Genomic DNA, 15,499 nt, shown 5'->3' with positions numbered 1-15,499 from the left:
TAAAATACATAAGTTAAATGTCACGATTCTATTTTAACAGTCGTTTGATTAAATTTGTTGAAGTCATAGAGACAAAAAGTGAATCATTCCATGTTTCAAGCTATAATTTGCCTTGTGTTGCATTTTTACTCTGACCAAGCTATGTCGAAATGCGTACTCTTGAAAACCATCAATGCATCTTGTAACTTACAAGAAACATACTTGGTTGCAGTTCTTTGATTGGTCCTAACACTCGAGATATTAACTTTGGCATCGTTCATGATTATGTTAAACTGTTGATCGGTGAAGGTTTACGCCCTATGCCCTAAACCACATAAACCCATAACCACAGGGTTCTTTTGGTGGATTAAATATAAGTATTATGTTATCCAAACATGTTTTAAACATGCAACTGCACTTTTTGACATCTTTTGTAAATTGTTGTAAATTGTTTAACAGTGCAATGACTTCAAAGACAGTTATTTACACCATTGTTAACCAACATGTTACTTTTCTTCTTTTTTTTCCTTTCATTGCATTCATGTGAAATGAAAGTTTAAATTGGGAATCAGTAAAGTTCTTATGTAACAGGTAATTATTAATATTTGACAGCTGTTGGAAAACAAAAGAGTATAATGTCAAAGGTTGGATCACTCAATATAAAACATACAAAATACATGTTATGCACATCTCCATGTATCTGAACCTCAGACTATCATTGTCACTTCCTTGTCGCCCATGATATACGTAGATCAACAGTTAACTTAATGTGAAAACATAGTCTACTTGTTTCTTTGAAGAGAAAAATTGCTACGAAATTTAAATCAAGAAATAGGAGGATGGCATCTTTCTTTCGGCATTGTACAATTCTTCATATTGTATCAGTAACGATGTATTTGATGATCAACATACCTTTACGGGAGAGCACAGCCATTAAAATATCGCGAACGTTGAAAACTGGTGCTAGTGTGATATTAAACTGTACAGCTAATGAAGCGGCTCTGAAAGAATGGAAATACGAGGGTTATTTGATATTCCATAACCAAGAACGATTCGTACAAGAATTGAAGAATACAATATATGCAGAAGAAGAATTCCAAAACCTAATGAACGGCAGCGTACATGTATATGGAAACAATTCTCTGATCATAAATCCTGTCAGTCTAGGACACGAAGGGACATATACGTGTTGGATTGACAAGAAAAAAAGGGAAGAAATTTCTTTAACGATCATTACAGGTTTGCAATCTACTAACTTATTTGTTTGCTATTTTGTAGCTCGATTTCGCTTTCCTTTTCCTCTCCATTGGTTGCTTTCAAAGATGTTCATATAAAAAACATTCATCCAAGCAAGCCCTAAAACATTCAAGTCATGCATGATTCTAGCTGATCTTTTATTTTTTAAACCTCCTTGCTTACCTTCAGCAGAAATAACAGAAATTAGAAAGCAATATTACGCGTTATTTATTTTTTAAGTAACAATACGCTTTTAAATATGGACATATACGCTATTAAATATGTGTTGTATTTATCGTCGAAGGACTTTATATTTTTTAATGATAAAGGTAAATATTGCCTTCTTTTCATTCAAAGAATATATATGCACATAAAGACAGACAATGTAATATTTATGTGGGCTGCAAAGTATGTTTACTTATTGCTATTGATATACAGTACACGTTATTTAACTTTGTTTTTCAATACTAGTGCCAGCTGACATGAGTTTGTCAATTAATGGGAAAGAATGCAATACCAAGTTGTTTTGGCTTGCCAAGGGACATAACTTCACAATCACCTGCAGTGCGCTTAATGTAATTCCAACTGTATATATTTCCTGGGGTCGGCAAGCTTTGAGTTCTGACGATACGACAGATGAAGACTGCATTTTCAACTACACCGGTAATACTAACACCACACGTCCAGACGAGAGATTCAATCTAACCTCGACAATATATTATCAACCAGAACAGGATGAAAAACTGGTCTGCTGCGCATGGTTCGGAACCGATGTAATAGGGAAGAAAATATTGAAAGTTTTGTCGTACGGTGAGATAGCCCATTTTACACACTTCCCTCAACTTTGCCCGCATCAACATTTCTTCTTTCTTCTGACGATTACAATGAACGTCTCCGTCTTTGCAAACAATTTGTAGTCTTATAGAAGCACATTTTATCAGTTTGGTGTATTGTAAAATCATAGGCTACTCCACAAGGTTTTACGTTGGCATAATCTCTACAAATGATTTATCAACCTTGACGTTTACTAGCGACATTCTGTGTTGAAAAGTACAAACTACTGCTCCCGTTGTGTGTTTGTTTTTTAGTACTATTTATGAACCGAGCAGCTTGTAAGGTCATTCTTAACTAACAGCTATATGTGTCTTCATGTAAATAAATATATTGGTTGACATTGTCAAAGTTTAATAACAAAACCAAACAAGGGAGCCTGTGGTAACTTAAATCAGTAGGAGTAATAGAATGCCAACTCTAAGATATCATAACAGAACTATAATACGCTCACTTCAAGGGATGTTTTGGTAAAAAAATAACATTTAGTTTTGAGAAAAATATATTTCAATTGTTTTTTGGAACACTATTTCAAAATATTTCTCGTTCGTTACTGGGAAAGTGTGGAAGGATGTAATATATTTAAAGGGTTAAAATCGCCAGTCTCCCAAATAATGGATCACAGTATGAGGTTTGTGATGTGATCGCGGTAGTTATTCTTCGAAAACTTTGCTTTGTTTTGAATCAGCTAGTTGATTTATCCTTGAGATTTGATACCTTTGGATACCTTTGGATGTTTGCTTAGATAATACTCTCTGTATTTAGAGTTTCATCAACATGTTTAGAAAAATTTCTTGTAGAATGAATATACAAAAATGTTTCAGCTGAATTACAGCGATGATAATATTTACTCTATTCTTGCCAAGTTAATTAACAGAACATTTTGAAGAATTCAAATCATTGCCATACAAACGCTATGTTTGTTGGATTTTATTGTTACATCGAAAGTGCGACAATTTTAGTAGATTTAGACAGAGAAACGACTAAACTCACATTCTCCGAGGAAATCAACTACTGAACTTCAGTTTATTTTAACGTTATTGAGAACCCATGTGACAAAACACGTGGCTTGGGCACACAACTATCGATGTTAATGTCATGTTGGCCTAAACATGCAGAAAAAGTTCAAACGTTTTAGTGACGAATACATTTTAACTGCCAGTATACCGCTTTAAGTCACAATTCAGTCATGATGAGATGCATATCATGTCTATAGAATTGATGAAAAACATTTAACCAGTTATTCATCGATTGGTATTCTTTAAATTTTAGAACTTGTTCTCCAGCCAGTCCAAATAGAGGTCAACGGAATCGCCGCTATGGAGATACTTCCTAGAAAGACTAAGGCTATGGTTACGTGCACAGCTAACATAACTAAACTACCTTATCATGATAACCTTGTATGGAGAGTTAAAAGTACTTCCGACTTCAATTCAGAAAGCAAGTTCACTGACACAGCTGTGACTCTTACCACTCATCAAGACTTCCCTACCAATTTTACTGTGTCAGAATATTCAGTAATTTACTCCCCACAAGAAGACTGCGAATTCGTCGCATGCACTGTTATAGATAAAGCAGTAGGAACGACGAAGACCAAAGGGAGGAACTTACACACCTTTGGTAAGATATCCGCATTAGATTAGGAATTCAAAAGTTGACTGCTGTTACACAAAACGGTATCATGAAATTGCAACGCCTCACACACGTTACATAAGCTATCTAAGGTAAAAAGGAATTGTAGAGTAACTTTCAATAGTTTTCAATCTTCAGAACGCAGGTATGTAGTCCAGTGGAGTATTGATTAGGGTATTTTAAGGCGTTTACTTCTGGGCAGAAATTAAAATCAAGTTCACCGGCACCCTCAACTAGTATTGTGCTAATTACGTAGTTATCAACGATGTGTTTCGCTCATGACATGGTATCAGTAATAAGTTTACATATTTTTTATTCATTTCATGACACATTTAGGTGTACACCGACTTTAGTTTGTAATCATCATATATGAATGTGCATATTAATACAAACAATAAGAAATCACTCATTTACAGCGTTTGTTGTGATAGCTCAATTAGGACAAATTCCAGTCCGCATCACAAAGTGAATTGTAGCATCTTGTTCAGCGCAACTAACTATTTTGCAGTATTGTGCAGTAGTGTGCAGTGTTGTGCAGTATTGTGTATTAGTATGCAATTATTAACCACCCTGCTAGATATTGAATAGTGAATTTACACAACTTGTAAATAGCAGTGTACACATCATCATATTGTTAATCATTTTGCAGATGTGAGTTTGAAGCCAATAGGAGTTCAAGTAAACGGAATCGATATCACTGGAAAAGTAGTCGTTGCGAGGACCAACGATGTCCACGTGACATGTACTGCGAGCATAACTGGAATATCCGATTATAGTAGATTTTTGGGAAGTGTCAGCACAACATCAAGCATCACATCAAATCAACATTTCACGGACTCAAACGTTACTCTGACTACTAATAATATTTACTTCTCGTCTACACTTACTGGGGAATCTTTCTCTGTGATATATTCACCATCAGAGGAAAAGGGATATATCGCATGTGCAGTAACTGACACAATGTTTGGTACGACCACAACTATTCGACGGAGCTTTGAAACATTTGGTATGTTCTTAAATGTAACTGTCGTGTTTTGTTTTTCAACTCTCCCGTAAACTCCAATAAGCCTTATTCTTTACTTGTTTATTCCGTTTTATTACATATTCAGGTTTTGTCGACGTTACACTATCTATTAATGAGATGGAGGACAACAGGACCATATACATCATCAGAGAACAGGGAACGTACTATGCCAAGTGCAGTTTCTTGTTACAAAACGTGCCCATAAATATAACCTGGAAAGTTATAAACACCACCTTCCCAATTGTAACCTTTGAGGAATCTTTATCAATATTGATGTTCTCGCCAACTAAAAGAACAGGGAGTGTCGCGTGTGTCCTAGAAGGTCCTTACAACCAACTTTACTACCAAACAATATCTTTTGAAGTCTCTGGTGAGATTATGTATAATTTTCACTTTATTGATTTCTCGCTCTTCTAATTTCGTCTTTCTTATATCTTGCATGTACTATCCACTTATTTCATTTATGGAAAGATTTACATATACCTTTCCGAGTTTCTTCTTGTTCTGATTCTTCTCCTTTGTTTTACGTATTTTTTCCTCCTTTGCATTCTTCTTCGAATTCTTCGTTGCATGCTTCTTTATCTTGGGCTACTTCTTCGGATTGTCATCAGCATACTTCGTCGCATTCTTCCAAGGATTTTGTGTACTATTGACAGCCTCCTTCTCTTTATTATTCTTTTCTCTCATTAGAACTACATTGAAGTTATTCAGTCCTTTCTGTAACAACCTTATTCATAATATGTCGGAACAATCGATTCTGTTTTATTATTATTTTCTTTCCTGATCTGATCTGCTAATTGGTGAAAGTGTTTCTTATATACCTTGTAATAATAATTATCACTTTCAAAGTTTGAAATAACCAGTCAAATCATTTAACGTGTGAAGTCTTTAGAAATATCTTACGACGTTACGTATCCTCTTCGTAGCTTCTTAGAATGTGGGGTTGAGAAGGGGTGTGATGGGGATGGGGAATAGGTGAGAAGAGGAGGGATTGGTATAGTGATCTAGTTAAATTACATAGCTGTTTTGGTCTGTTTTGTAAGGTATGTATTTCTTTCGGTTCAGTTACATTCGGGCAGTGTGCTCTCGTCAAGCCCACTAGGTGTTTTCAGCACACTTCCCTTTTCATTTCATGTACTGTTAACGTGGTATTCTGAAAACTATTTGTTTTATACTTGTACATTGTTGTAAAAAGGAACAATAAATTAAATTAAATTAAATTAAATGAAATGAAAGCATGTAATAAGATACTATTGAGCTGCAACTATTACGATATGCTAGGTGACAATAGCTCATAAAACAACAACTCAATTATCGGTGTTTAAGTAACAACCGGAACTTTGAAATACCATTTGGACATACCTGGTGTAACCTTACAAATGTCATCTGTTTTTAACGGTTTTATGCAGATACCAAACCAGAGACAGGTTCTTCTAAGAATGACATATATATCATTCTCGTGGCTATTTTCATTCTAGCAGTTTTCATATTCGCACTTTGGAAACAAAATACCGGTAAGCTATCATTTTATAATTTATATGAATAACATTGTATTTTTCAACACATCACATAAATGCATTACATAAAGGTTAACATATCTCATGCAAAAATGTCATGATTTTAGTCCAGCTAAACTTCAAATTAATTCCATTAATTATCCACCCTGTTGTTTCTCTCTACAGCATGTCAGTGTATAAAGTCCCCAGGTGAGTGTTTATTGAAAATGATATACATATTTTATGAACGTAAGTATACTTTCGTTTTGTATCAGCTAGCCCTGCTGTAGACTTTCTTACATAAATTCCTCTATATTATGTAATAGATCACACACTTTTGGAAGGAATTACAGTTTAAGCCCTATCTACATCAATTGAATAGAGGCCGTCTTTCGGGAGCCTTCGAAAGACCTTCATGACGTTTCTTAAGAATATGAAGCAGGTAAAGTTAAACAAACAAAACACGTAACAAACTTAAGATTTTAAATGCACTTAATACCATTTGGTTGACATTTGTCAGACTCTACAGACTCTACAGACTTTAATATTCTACAGATCGGTGTTGGGTCTCTGTTTAAATTCAACAAATTAAAAATTGAGATTTTTATAGAGCAGATGCTTGGTTTTCAGGTACCCTGTTCGTCTGCTTTGAAAATCGGTTAGGATGCCATCAGATTAGTATAAATGTAACATTTTTACTGAGTTTGTTTTTGAGCGTATTGGTATCGTCTTCATTAAGAAATATATTTGCATAATTGTTAAGATCCTAGAACATATATATATTCCTTCATATACTGAAATGAACTAATTATGTGTATTAAATTCTCTGCTTTAGAAAAGCATTGATATCACACAGTTTATATCTTTGTTATCATGTTGTACATAATGACGGAAATAACGAAGGCCTACTCTTTAGATTGAATAAATAAACGAAAGCGAAAACGAATAGTAAGTATATGTTTATTGATATTTAGCTTGCCAGATTCATCGGTAACTATACCCTTGACCTCGGTTTCCCGAGATGTTTTACCCACCAATACTACGAGAACCGAAGGAATTGATATGGGTAAGTTATTTGCTAAGACATATTTGTAATAGATAATTCCACAACCAGTAAATATATTTACCTTTACACAAATTCATGAGTTAAAACTCAGATTTAACCAATTAAAACAATGACATGAATGGGAATGAAATAGCGCACGCCTTAATAATAAAATATATATTTAGTACAAGTGAACCAAGAGATTTGTATACATTCAGTTATACGTCTTTGTATAATCAATACATTTATCGGAGGAAGCAAAGTGTGCCAAAAATATAGATGAATTTAAAAAAAACTAGTCAAAACCTTTCTTGTTAGATCTGCATTCCATTACCGTGCTTTTTATACTATTTATATTGTCACATTATTACAACGCATTTTCCATTTTGCATTTATAGCACTTTTAAAATTTTAAATTTTTCACATATATATATTTTAAATGTTAAGAATATTTTTGTATAATTTTCGATATCCCATTTGCAGTTTTTTTTTATAAAATTTATTGTCAGATTTTATATAACAACATTTCTACCGTTTTATACCTTACATTATCGATTTATATATTTGTATATCATGTTTGTATGTATTACTGTAAAGCGCCTTAGAGCAATTTCTGATTGGATAAGGCGCTATAGAAATGTTGTATAATAAAATATTATAAAACGTGAGCTGTTTACTAACAAAGTGTCACTTGGTAGGACAAATATAATCAAATTAATTTTCCGTCTTCTTTGGGCAACTTTTCATGATAATTTGTCACGACCTCAGATTCATTTGAAATTCTTCGTCTTTACATTTTGAAACTTCGACACAACAAAGTTTACCTTGATATTTGAAAAGAAAATTCATAATAATAAGCTGACTTTCTATCGTTGAAAAATTTAGTACACCATCGTCAAGACAGAGTCACAATTATTTCCAATGAGGACGATGCATTGGTATTGCGGTGTTGTGACGTACAGCTAACATGTCAACTACCAGATGAAGGTACCATTAAATACTATCTCGCTACTACTACAACTATTAATGGCAACAGAAGCAAAATCATCGCGAAGGCTGTCTCCGGTAAGTATTATATACAATTTACAAACCTTTCATTGATTTCTTAGCGTATCTTCATGATTTCTTACAAGCAGCACGCGTTATTTTACGCACTTACAACATAATAACGTTTTCGGAACGTTATGTAACGTATCATATGTTACCCTTTATGCTTCATAAAAGAATGGAACTTTGTATAATACTCGCTAGTCTCCGCAAGTCGACATCAGTCTTTTTTTTAAAAAAAATTTATAGAAGTTAACAAAGTTGTATAAAGGTATTCCTTTTTAAGGTTAAGTGTTGATTTATGTTGACTGATTGTAGAGGCGGTTAAATAGAAAGCCGATTGATATTGAGGTATATCTCTCTTGGCGATTTTCAAACACAATAAATATGTTCCAAGGGAGGAATGACTCTGACATTTTATATTTTTATAATCCCCTTTCATCTATCTCATTGGGTTCACCGTGTTCATTAACCTGTATGTTTTCTGTGCGTGTTTTTGTCCCTTCTGTTACTGTACTTGTCATTTAGCCTCTGAAGAAGATCCTGCAAGGATCGAAACGTCAGGCCTACTTACTTTACACATTTTATATTTGATGATACAATTAGGGATATTTATCCCCCTGATCGCCCACTATACCAATGCCCCTAAATCGCTGTTCAATGCGGCCATATTGTGAAACTTTTGCGAAATCGTGATTGAATACTGGCAACCAAAACGAAAGCAGTTTCTTTTAACATACTGCACCCTTTCTTTATTAATAAAGATGACGCAAGAATGAAAGATATGTTAAACTTTCGTGCCTTGGCAAAGAACGTGATTACGTTACGCAAGCACGAGAATATCGCTGAAATACTCGGAGTCGCTCTAGAGGACGGTGAGTATATGTTATCATCAGTGGGTAGGATGCTTCCAAAAAGTGTGGTGGCACAACATCAGAGGGGCACTTTCTCATTCCACAACCACCACTCGTTATGCTATTAACCGATACACACCGGCCATATGACTTACATATATATGATTTGTTAGTATACTATCAATAATATTTATTGATATTGTTTATTGTTAACCGTGTTACAAAAAGATATAGAATGCCATTTAAAAAAAAAGAAGCATGTACAAACTAAAAATTAATAATTAAAATAAAATATTAAAATTAACAAAGGCTTAAGATATCCATAAAACTTCATCAAAGTGGCACATTTTATTTGCCAGTAGGGCACATTTGCTTTTAGAAAAAAAGTAGCGGAACGTGCCCCCAGTGCCCCCTCCCCCACCCCGGCTCCTACCCCCTGGATATGATACATTTTAATCCTATAAATGCGTCAGATATCACATACAGTTTAAGAATTATTTTGTGTTATCAAAATTCGAGTAATTGTGACTTATTCAAATTTGAAACATATTTTCAAACAAAAAATACCACATTCATGCAAAACGTTCTCTATTTGACAGACTGTTTGTACTTGTAATGTGCATAAACAAGTTTGAACTTGTAAATTGATGCCCCTCCCCCCAAAAAAAATGTTTGAGCTACTGCTGCATCGAATAATATGTTACTCTCAGTTTTCGAGAGCATCATATATGACGGGCTATCTTTGATTGGTTAAAGTTAATCTGGAACTATTTCCATTTTGTGTAATAGACTACTTGAAGTCTTTTGTATCTATATTTGAACCTACAGTTTTTTCTATAGTTGAGAACTAGTCCAAGCATTCCCGTTACTAAAAAGAGTAAACATAGTCTTACTCAATTATTGGTCACGAATTTAAATATTTGAGCAAACCATTAAGTAAATATTAACGTTACGAATGTCTCTAGAGACTAAGTACCGCACTTCATCTACCAAGAACATATCGAATGTGGAACACTCAAAGATTTTCTCCTGCGAAATTATCAGCACTTCAGTGACTACTGTAAGGTCGCGACTGCACAACTGGCAGAGCATGAGAAGACGCTACAATTGACCGTTTACGCAGTAGACGTGTAGTGATTTAGTTTCGTCCACCCTCCTTTAGAATTGAACATTCCGTGACGGGTTTCCGGAAGCCCCTGATTTTCAGGGGTTAGAAAGTTTCTAGGAAGCGTGGGCACAACCGACGAGCGACGCGAGCGATTAACCTGGCCAACCGTATATATTTTGTAGCGAACGACTTCTACAGAGATTGATTCTCGGATCTTGGTATATTTAAGGATCTTTTCACAGAACGTTTATTTTTATCTGTGGAGTTTAACCGAGGACACTTTATCCAACCTTAAATTCGACTTTACTTCGAGGAACATTTTAGCGTTACTAATTATATATAGCCTACCGTTGATTCTACCGATAGCACTTATACGTAGGTCCGCCTTACCTACTTTTACTTATCTACAGCCATCGCGCCGAGCGAGGACTTATATTTTATTATAACCTAGATGTAGCGTGAGCATCAACACTTCTAAAAGGGGCTGGCGAAAATATTCGCCACCGATTCGTAGAGTGTTTACGTGTTCATACCTATATCATTTCAGTACCTAGAGACTACTCGGTCGCGAAAGCGTTCACGCGATACAGCATATACCATTTATTTACTGGAAGCCACTGGATCGCGGAAGCCGTATATTATTTAGCGTCATAGCGCCATCATTAGCATCTAGCCTGTAGCATCTAGGCCGTAGTATCTAGCTGTCGACCTTGTACAGAGTCTGGTAACTTAAACACCAGCTGACTTAGCCTGAGGATTCCGGCGTTAGCAACAATCCAGGATATGAACGGTGAAAGGTCATAGTATTTAAAGGTATGTCGATCTTTTTATACTTTAGATTAGTTTCTTCATAGAAACATCTAAAGACGTATGTGATGGAATGTTCTTCGCAGGTCAAAAGGTAAGAGTTATAGTCTCGATGCATATGGACTATTAATTCTTATAGCTCCATGTTACACAACATTTACCATTGAGATACAATTTGGTACTAGCCTAATGAAATGAAAGCACTTTGTAAAAAATGCGCGTATGTTCACTCTCTTTGTTTTTTATATAAAAAAAAAACTCAGCCTAAACACTCTGGATTTTCTATCGCGTTAAGACTGAATACAAAGATACCTTCAATTTTTAGAACAACTTTGGGAACGATTTCAATTGAGCATTGAGTTACTAAACATCATCCTTTCTAACATTCACGATTGATAGTTATGTCAGTAGTTTAGTGATAAATCTACAATATTTAGATAAGTCTATGTAGATTACGGTTGATAGTCAGGAGAATGTTCATTTTCCTGTCAATATAGCCGTTACAAACGAAACCTGTACAAGACCATGGTTACCGTTATAGAATAACTTACGTTACTTCTATTACCAACAAACCATAAAATGCCTTGGGTATTCCTTTCTGGATTAGTTGTTATGTGGTTAATTATTACACAAATGATCTTATCATGATCGAACAAATTTACGCTTCTTGCTTGCATTTCAATAGATAAACATTATTCAACAAAAGTCATTTAGTAACAGATGTCGATTTGTGATTTTGGTTTCGTTGCAGTTTCTTCATCCTGGACTTGCTGCAAAAAAAAAGTTCTACTCACTTCAAGTGGGAAATGCATGATTTTTGGCCTGTGGATTTGGCGCAGGAGAGGATGGACAGCATTCTCGAATCGGTAAAGACGGTTTATCTTATTAGTATTGTTAGTATTAAGAGAATCCGTGTACCAAGGCGTGCTGAAATGTAGGAAAGACGATTAGACACTCGGGTTCTATTTGTGATTAACATCGGATTTTTGGAAGTTGAAACTTTGGCAAATGGTGTCTAACAAAAAATATGATTCATTTTCTAATTTCATGTTTTATGTTTATTCACGGATAAATATTTCATATTTGATATGGTACATTTGACATGTGGTGTTTGAAGTGACATGTACTAATCAGAATTTATTCAAGCAAAGTTATAGTAGTTCTAGACAAATACGTATTTGTTACATCAATATATAACGTGCTAATGCATATATGCAGTTTCATACATGATGATTATATGTACACTGTATCACACAATGGCACAAGGTGACACGTAGCTTGCCATAATTGACTGCGAAACCAAAAGCATCATAAACAAAAGCAAATGCATGCTGGTTTTAAGTAATTGTAAACGCTTGCTAAGTTCAGAGCTTAAAGCGAATAAGTAGAATACTATGTAAGAAATATCTTGAGTATAATGAGCACATGTTATTACTCTTGAGACGGATCTGTATGTAGTACATAAGCCTTCCGTGGCACACCATTATGTCTCTCTCATCTGAACAACACAGACTGTCTGTTTTGCAAAAGGTGGCCGGCATAAAACGGTAACAGGAATTCGGTTTTTCTTATTCTCTCCCTTTAACCAGAAATTTCCTCCTTTGGCGTGGCTGGCACCAGAAACTGTTTTCTTGGGTCACTATAAGGAAAAATCAGGTGTGTGGAACTTTGGAGTTGTTGTCTGGGAGATTTACTCTCTTGGTATGGTTAGGCCTTATAAAACGAAGGGTTTGTTTTTAAGAAGGTGGTTGGGGGGGGGGGGTGCAGTAGGATGTGTATTCACTTGTATAAAGATACTGTTAAAAAAGTTGGAAAAGTGCCACAGGAGCCGGTGGCATATTTGTCCTTTGGCATGACTAGGCTTTCGACTCCTCTGTGTAATGGTGAGCGTTGAAAATATCCATGTCGTTCAACTCCTAGAATAGACTAAATATTCCCAAATTTCTTAGATGCTGTAGACTTTCTTACATGAATTCCTCTATAGTATATAATAGATTTCACACTTGTTTGGAAAGAATTACAGTTGAAGCCCTATCTACTTCTTTGACTATGTGTAACTGTCTGTCAGGAATTGTACATATTTCTTTTTCCTGTTCAATGGTAAGGTGACACTCCTTTTGGAGGTTTGACTTGTCCAGAGATTGAAAAGAAACTGAGAGCCAAAGACAACCTTGATCAGCCACTAGCGTGTCCAGGAGGGTTGTGAGTATTCATGTTATGAACTGTTCTCTAACTAACGTGCACACTTATCTCTCATCATACAAAAGTCAGGTTTCCTATTTAATGACAAACAAAAAGCACATAAAATGATATTCCACAGGACAAATTGTTTGAATAATGAAAACGGAAGTACACTAAGCAATATGGTGAAATTTGCAAAAGAATTTCTACATTGCTTTATAAAGATATTGATAATTGAAATGGTTGCTGTTTGTATCATAAGTGAACTTAAATGAAAAAAAGTCGGATATTATAATTGCAGGCTGAGAGCAAACTTTCTCGTTGTTGGTTTTGTTTTCACCTTTATTTTCACTTTATTGGTTTGACTTTGGATTGAAAATGGTTTGAACTTTGAATGAGGAGATATGTAATTCTGTACCCATAACCATAAACATACACATACAAATACACTTACCCATATACATACCCATAGTCATATGCAAACACATACAAATACACTTACACATATACATATACATGCACATATATAATTTTAAAAAAGACGCACAAGAAACAGTCAATACACAGATATGTCAGTGTGCATATACGATATCATACCTGTTTGCCTCAAGTTCAGTTTCGTACAACACGTGTCACTTTCAAATGTTGTTAGCATACAAATAATGAATGGTTATGAGTGCAATAGTGCAAATATTTCATAAGTTGAAAGATGTAATTTGTATAATTAGGTGTTGTATAATAGTTAACAACAATTACCTCATATGTTACAATCCACAGTTGATGTGGAAGTATATATTTTGTTACGGTATTGATTCATCAACTTTATTTCCACACACAGATTTGGCGTATTGCTCTCCACTTGGAATTCATCCATCGAAAAGAGGCCGTGTTTCGGGAGACTTCGAAACACCTTCATGACGTTTCTTAAGAATATGAAGAAGGTAAAATTAAACAAACAAAACACTTAGCAAATAACTACTACGTATAGCTTTCTTTCTATTATCACTTTTGCTATTCTCTATCATCAGTTACTTAAAGTTGTGAGTTTTAAAGTGCTTACCCTTTCTGTAATCCCTTTCTATTGTAGACATGTGGATGCTCGGACGATGAAGGAGATCCAGAGGAACCTAATTATTTCACATTGGCCTCAGAGGATGGTGACAACAATGATTATGACAACAATGACAACAACAATGACAACAAGGCGGAGTGTATAGCCTAGTGGTTAACGCCGGCGTCTCCCAGTCATGATATCCCCGGTTCGATTCCCCGCCGACAGCAATGTGTGTCGTCTGGCAAGGGTGTTGTTCAATAACAACTTCCCGACATGGACGTTAAATGGATGTGTGCCGAGAGATTGGCTTCGGTCAGCTTGCGAGTCTATAAGCCTCCATGGCTTCTTTCGCGAGTTCCTGCTTGCGGGAAGATCACATATACATTATATTGATGTTTCCACTGTAGATAATAATGCAAAGTCATACCAAACTGATCAATAATATCGTGTCTTCTGATGGAATCAATCTTTATCTTCGTTTCTTTTGTTATTTTTGTAATATGTGTTTTTGTTATCTTTTATCGACATGACATTCAAGTTATATAACATCAGCCTAAAGTCACCAATTTAATTATTTTTGGGGGAAGGGGGTGGGGAGGGCGGTTCCATCATCATAACATTTATGATTGTTTTTTTGAAATCATCAAATCTGACATGTAACCACCACATAAAGTCTATGCGTTATGAGTAGATGACCAAGAAGAAGCCAACGGGGGTAAAATATATTTTATTCTTTCTCAATACTCAACAACGTTCATTCTGAGGATAAATAATCAGTACGCATCAACCGATGTTATAGCTGAGTAAGCCATGCTGGTAATATGATGAAGTAATATTCATGTAGCAGACAAGCCGAACGCACATTGAAAATGTTCCATACTGTAAGTTGACAACCACATCCCAATATCTATTTCCTAACTCAAAGATATATGGTTCATTGATTAGAGCCACTTTTTGATGGCTAAACTCTCGATTCTCTCCTGCCTTATTAATAATTTATTACTCCTTATTAATTATGGTTTAATTGTAGCTGACACTTGTACATATTATTATCATTTTTTCTCCCTCTTGTCTCTTATTTTTCTGTTTGGAAGTCTTCTGTGTTGTTAAGCCAGTATATAGGCTTTACAGAAGACTTCCCTTCACATTGTAAATAGTTATGTGAAAAAAAATATATTAATATTGTGCGAGCAGACTGAGTGATG

The 15,499-nt window shown here is 35.0% G+C and overlaps 1 protein-coding gene across 4 annotated transcripts; it reads left to right on the top strand.

Annotated features, from left to right (window-relative positions):
* The first annotated feature begins 704 nt into the window (after positions 1-704).
* Positions 705-14,114, top strand: LOC139982609 (uncharacterized). Of its 4 annotated transcripts, XM_071995558.1 has the most exons (16): positions 705-1,218; positions 1,687-2,025; positions 3,319-3,666; positions 4,328-4,684; positions 4,788-5,072; positions 6,112-6,216; positions 6,385-6,408; positions 6,525-6,640; positions 7,173-7,264; positions 8,129-8,308; positions 9,055-9,165; positions 9,973-11,065; positions 11,811-11,925; positions 12,649-12,715; positions 13,165-13,261; positions 14,079-14,114. In XM_071995558.1, the coding sequence occupies exons 1-8, from the start codon at positions 819-821 to the stop codon at positions 6,554-6,556; spliced, it is 1,890 nt and encodes a 629-aa protein (XP_071851659.1). In that variant the 5' UTR covers positions 705-818; the 3' UTR covers positions 6,557-6,640; positions 7,173-7,264; positions 8,129-8,308; positions 9,055-9,165; positions 9,973-11,065; positions 11,811-11,925; positions 12,649-12,715; positions 13,165-13,261; positions 14,079-14,114. The 4 variants fall into 4 exon arrangements, with proteins under 4 accessions (XP_071851659.1, XP_071851658.1, XP_071851660.1 ...); XM_071995557.1 differs by lacking the exon at positions 12,649-12,715 and having other exon boundaries at positions 14,079-14,106; XM_071995559.1 differs by lacking the exons at positions 12,649-12,715; positions 13,165-13,261; positions 14,079-14,114 and having other exon boundaries at positions 9,973-11,153; positions 11,811-11,868.
* Positions 14,115-15,499: the final 1,385 nt, after the last annotated feature.

The sequence above is a fragment of the Apostichopus japonicus genome, chromosome 16 (assembly GCF_037975245.1).
Source record: "Apostichopus japonicus isolate 1M-3 chromosome 16, ASM3797524v1, whole genome shotgun sequence".
Taxonomy (NCBI): domain Eukaryota; kingdom Metazoa; phylum Echinodermata; class Holothuroidea; order Aspidochirotida; family Stichopodidae; genus Apostichopus; species Apostichopus japonicus.
The sequence above is the reverse complement of the archived record's forward strand: the minus strand, read 5'-3'. Positions and strand labels throughout refer to the sequence as shown.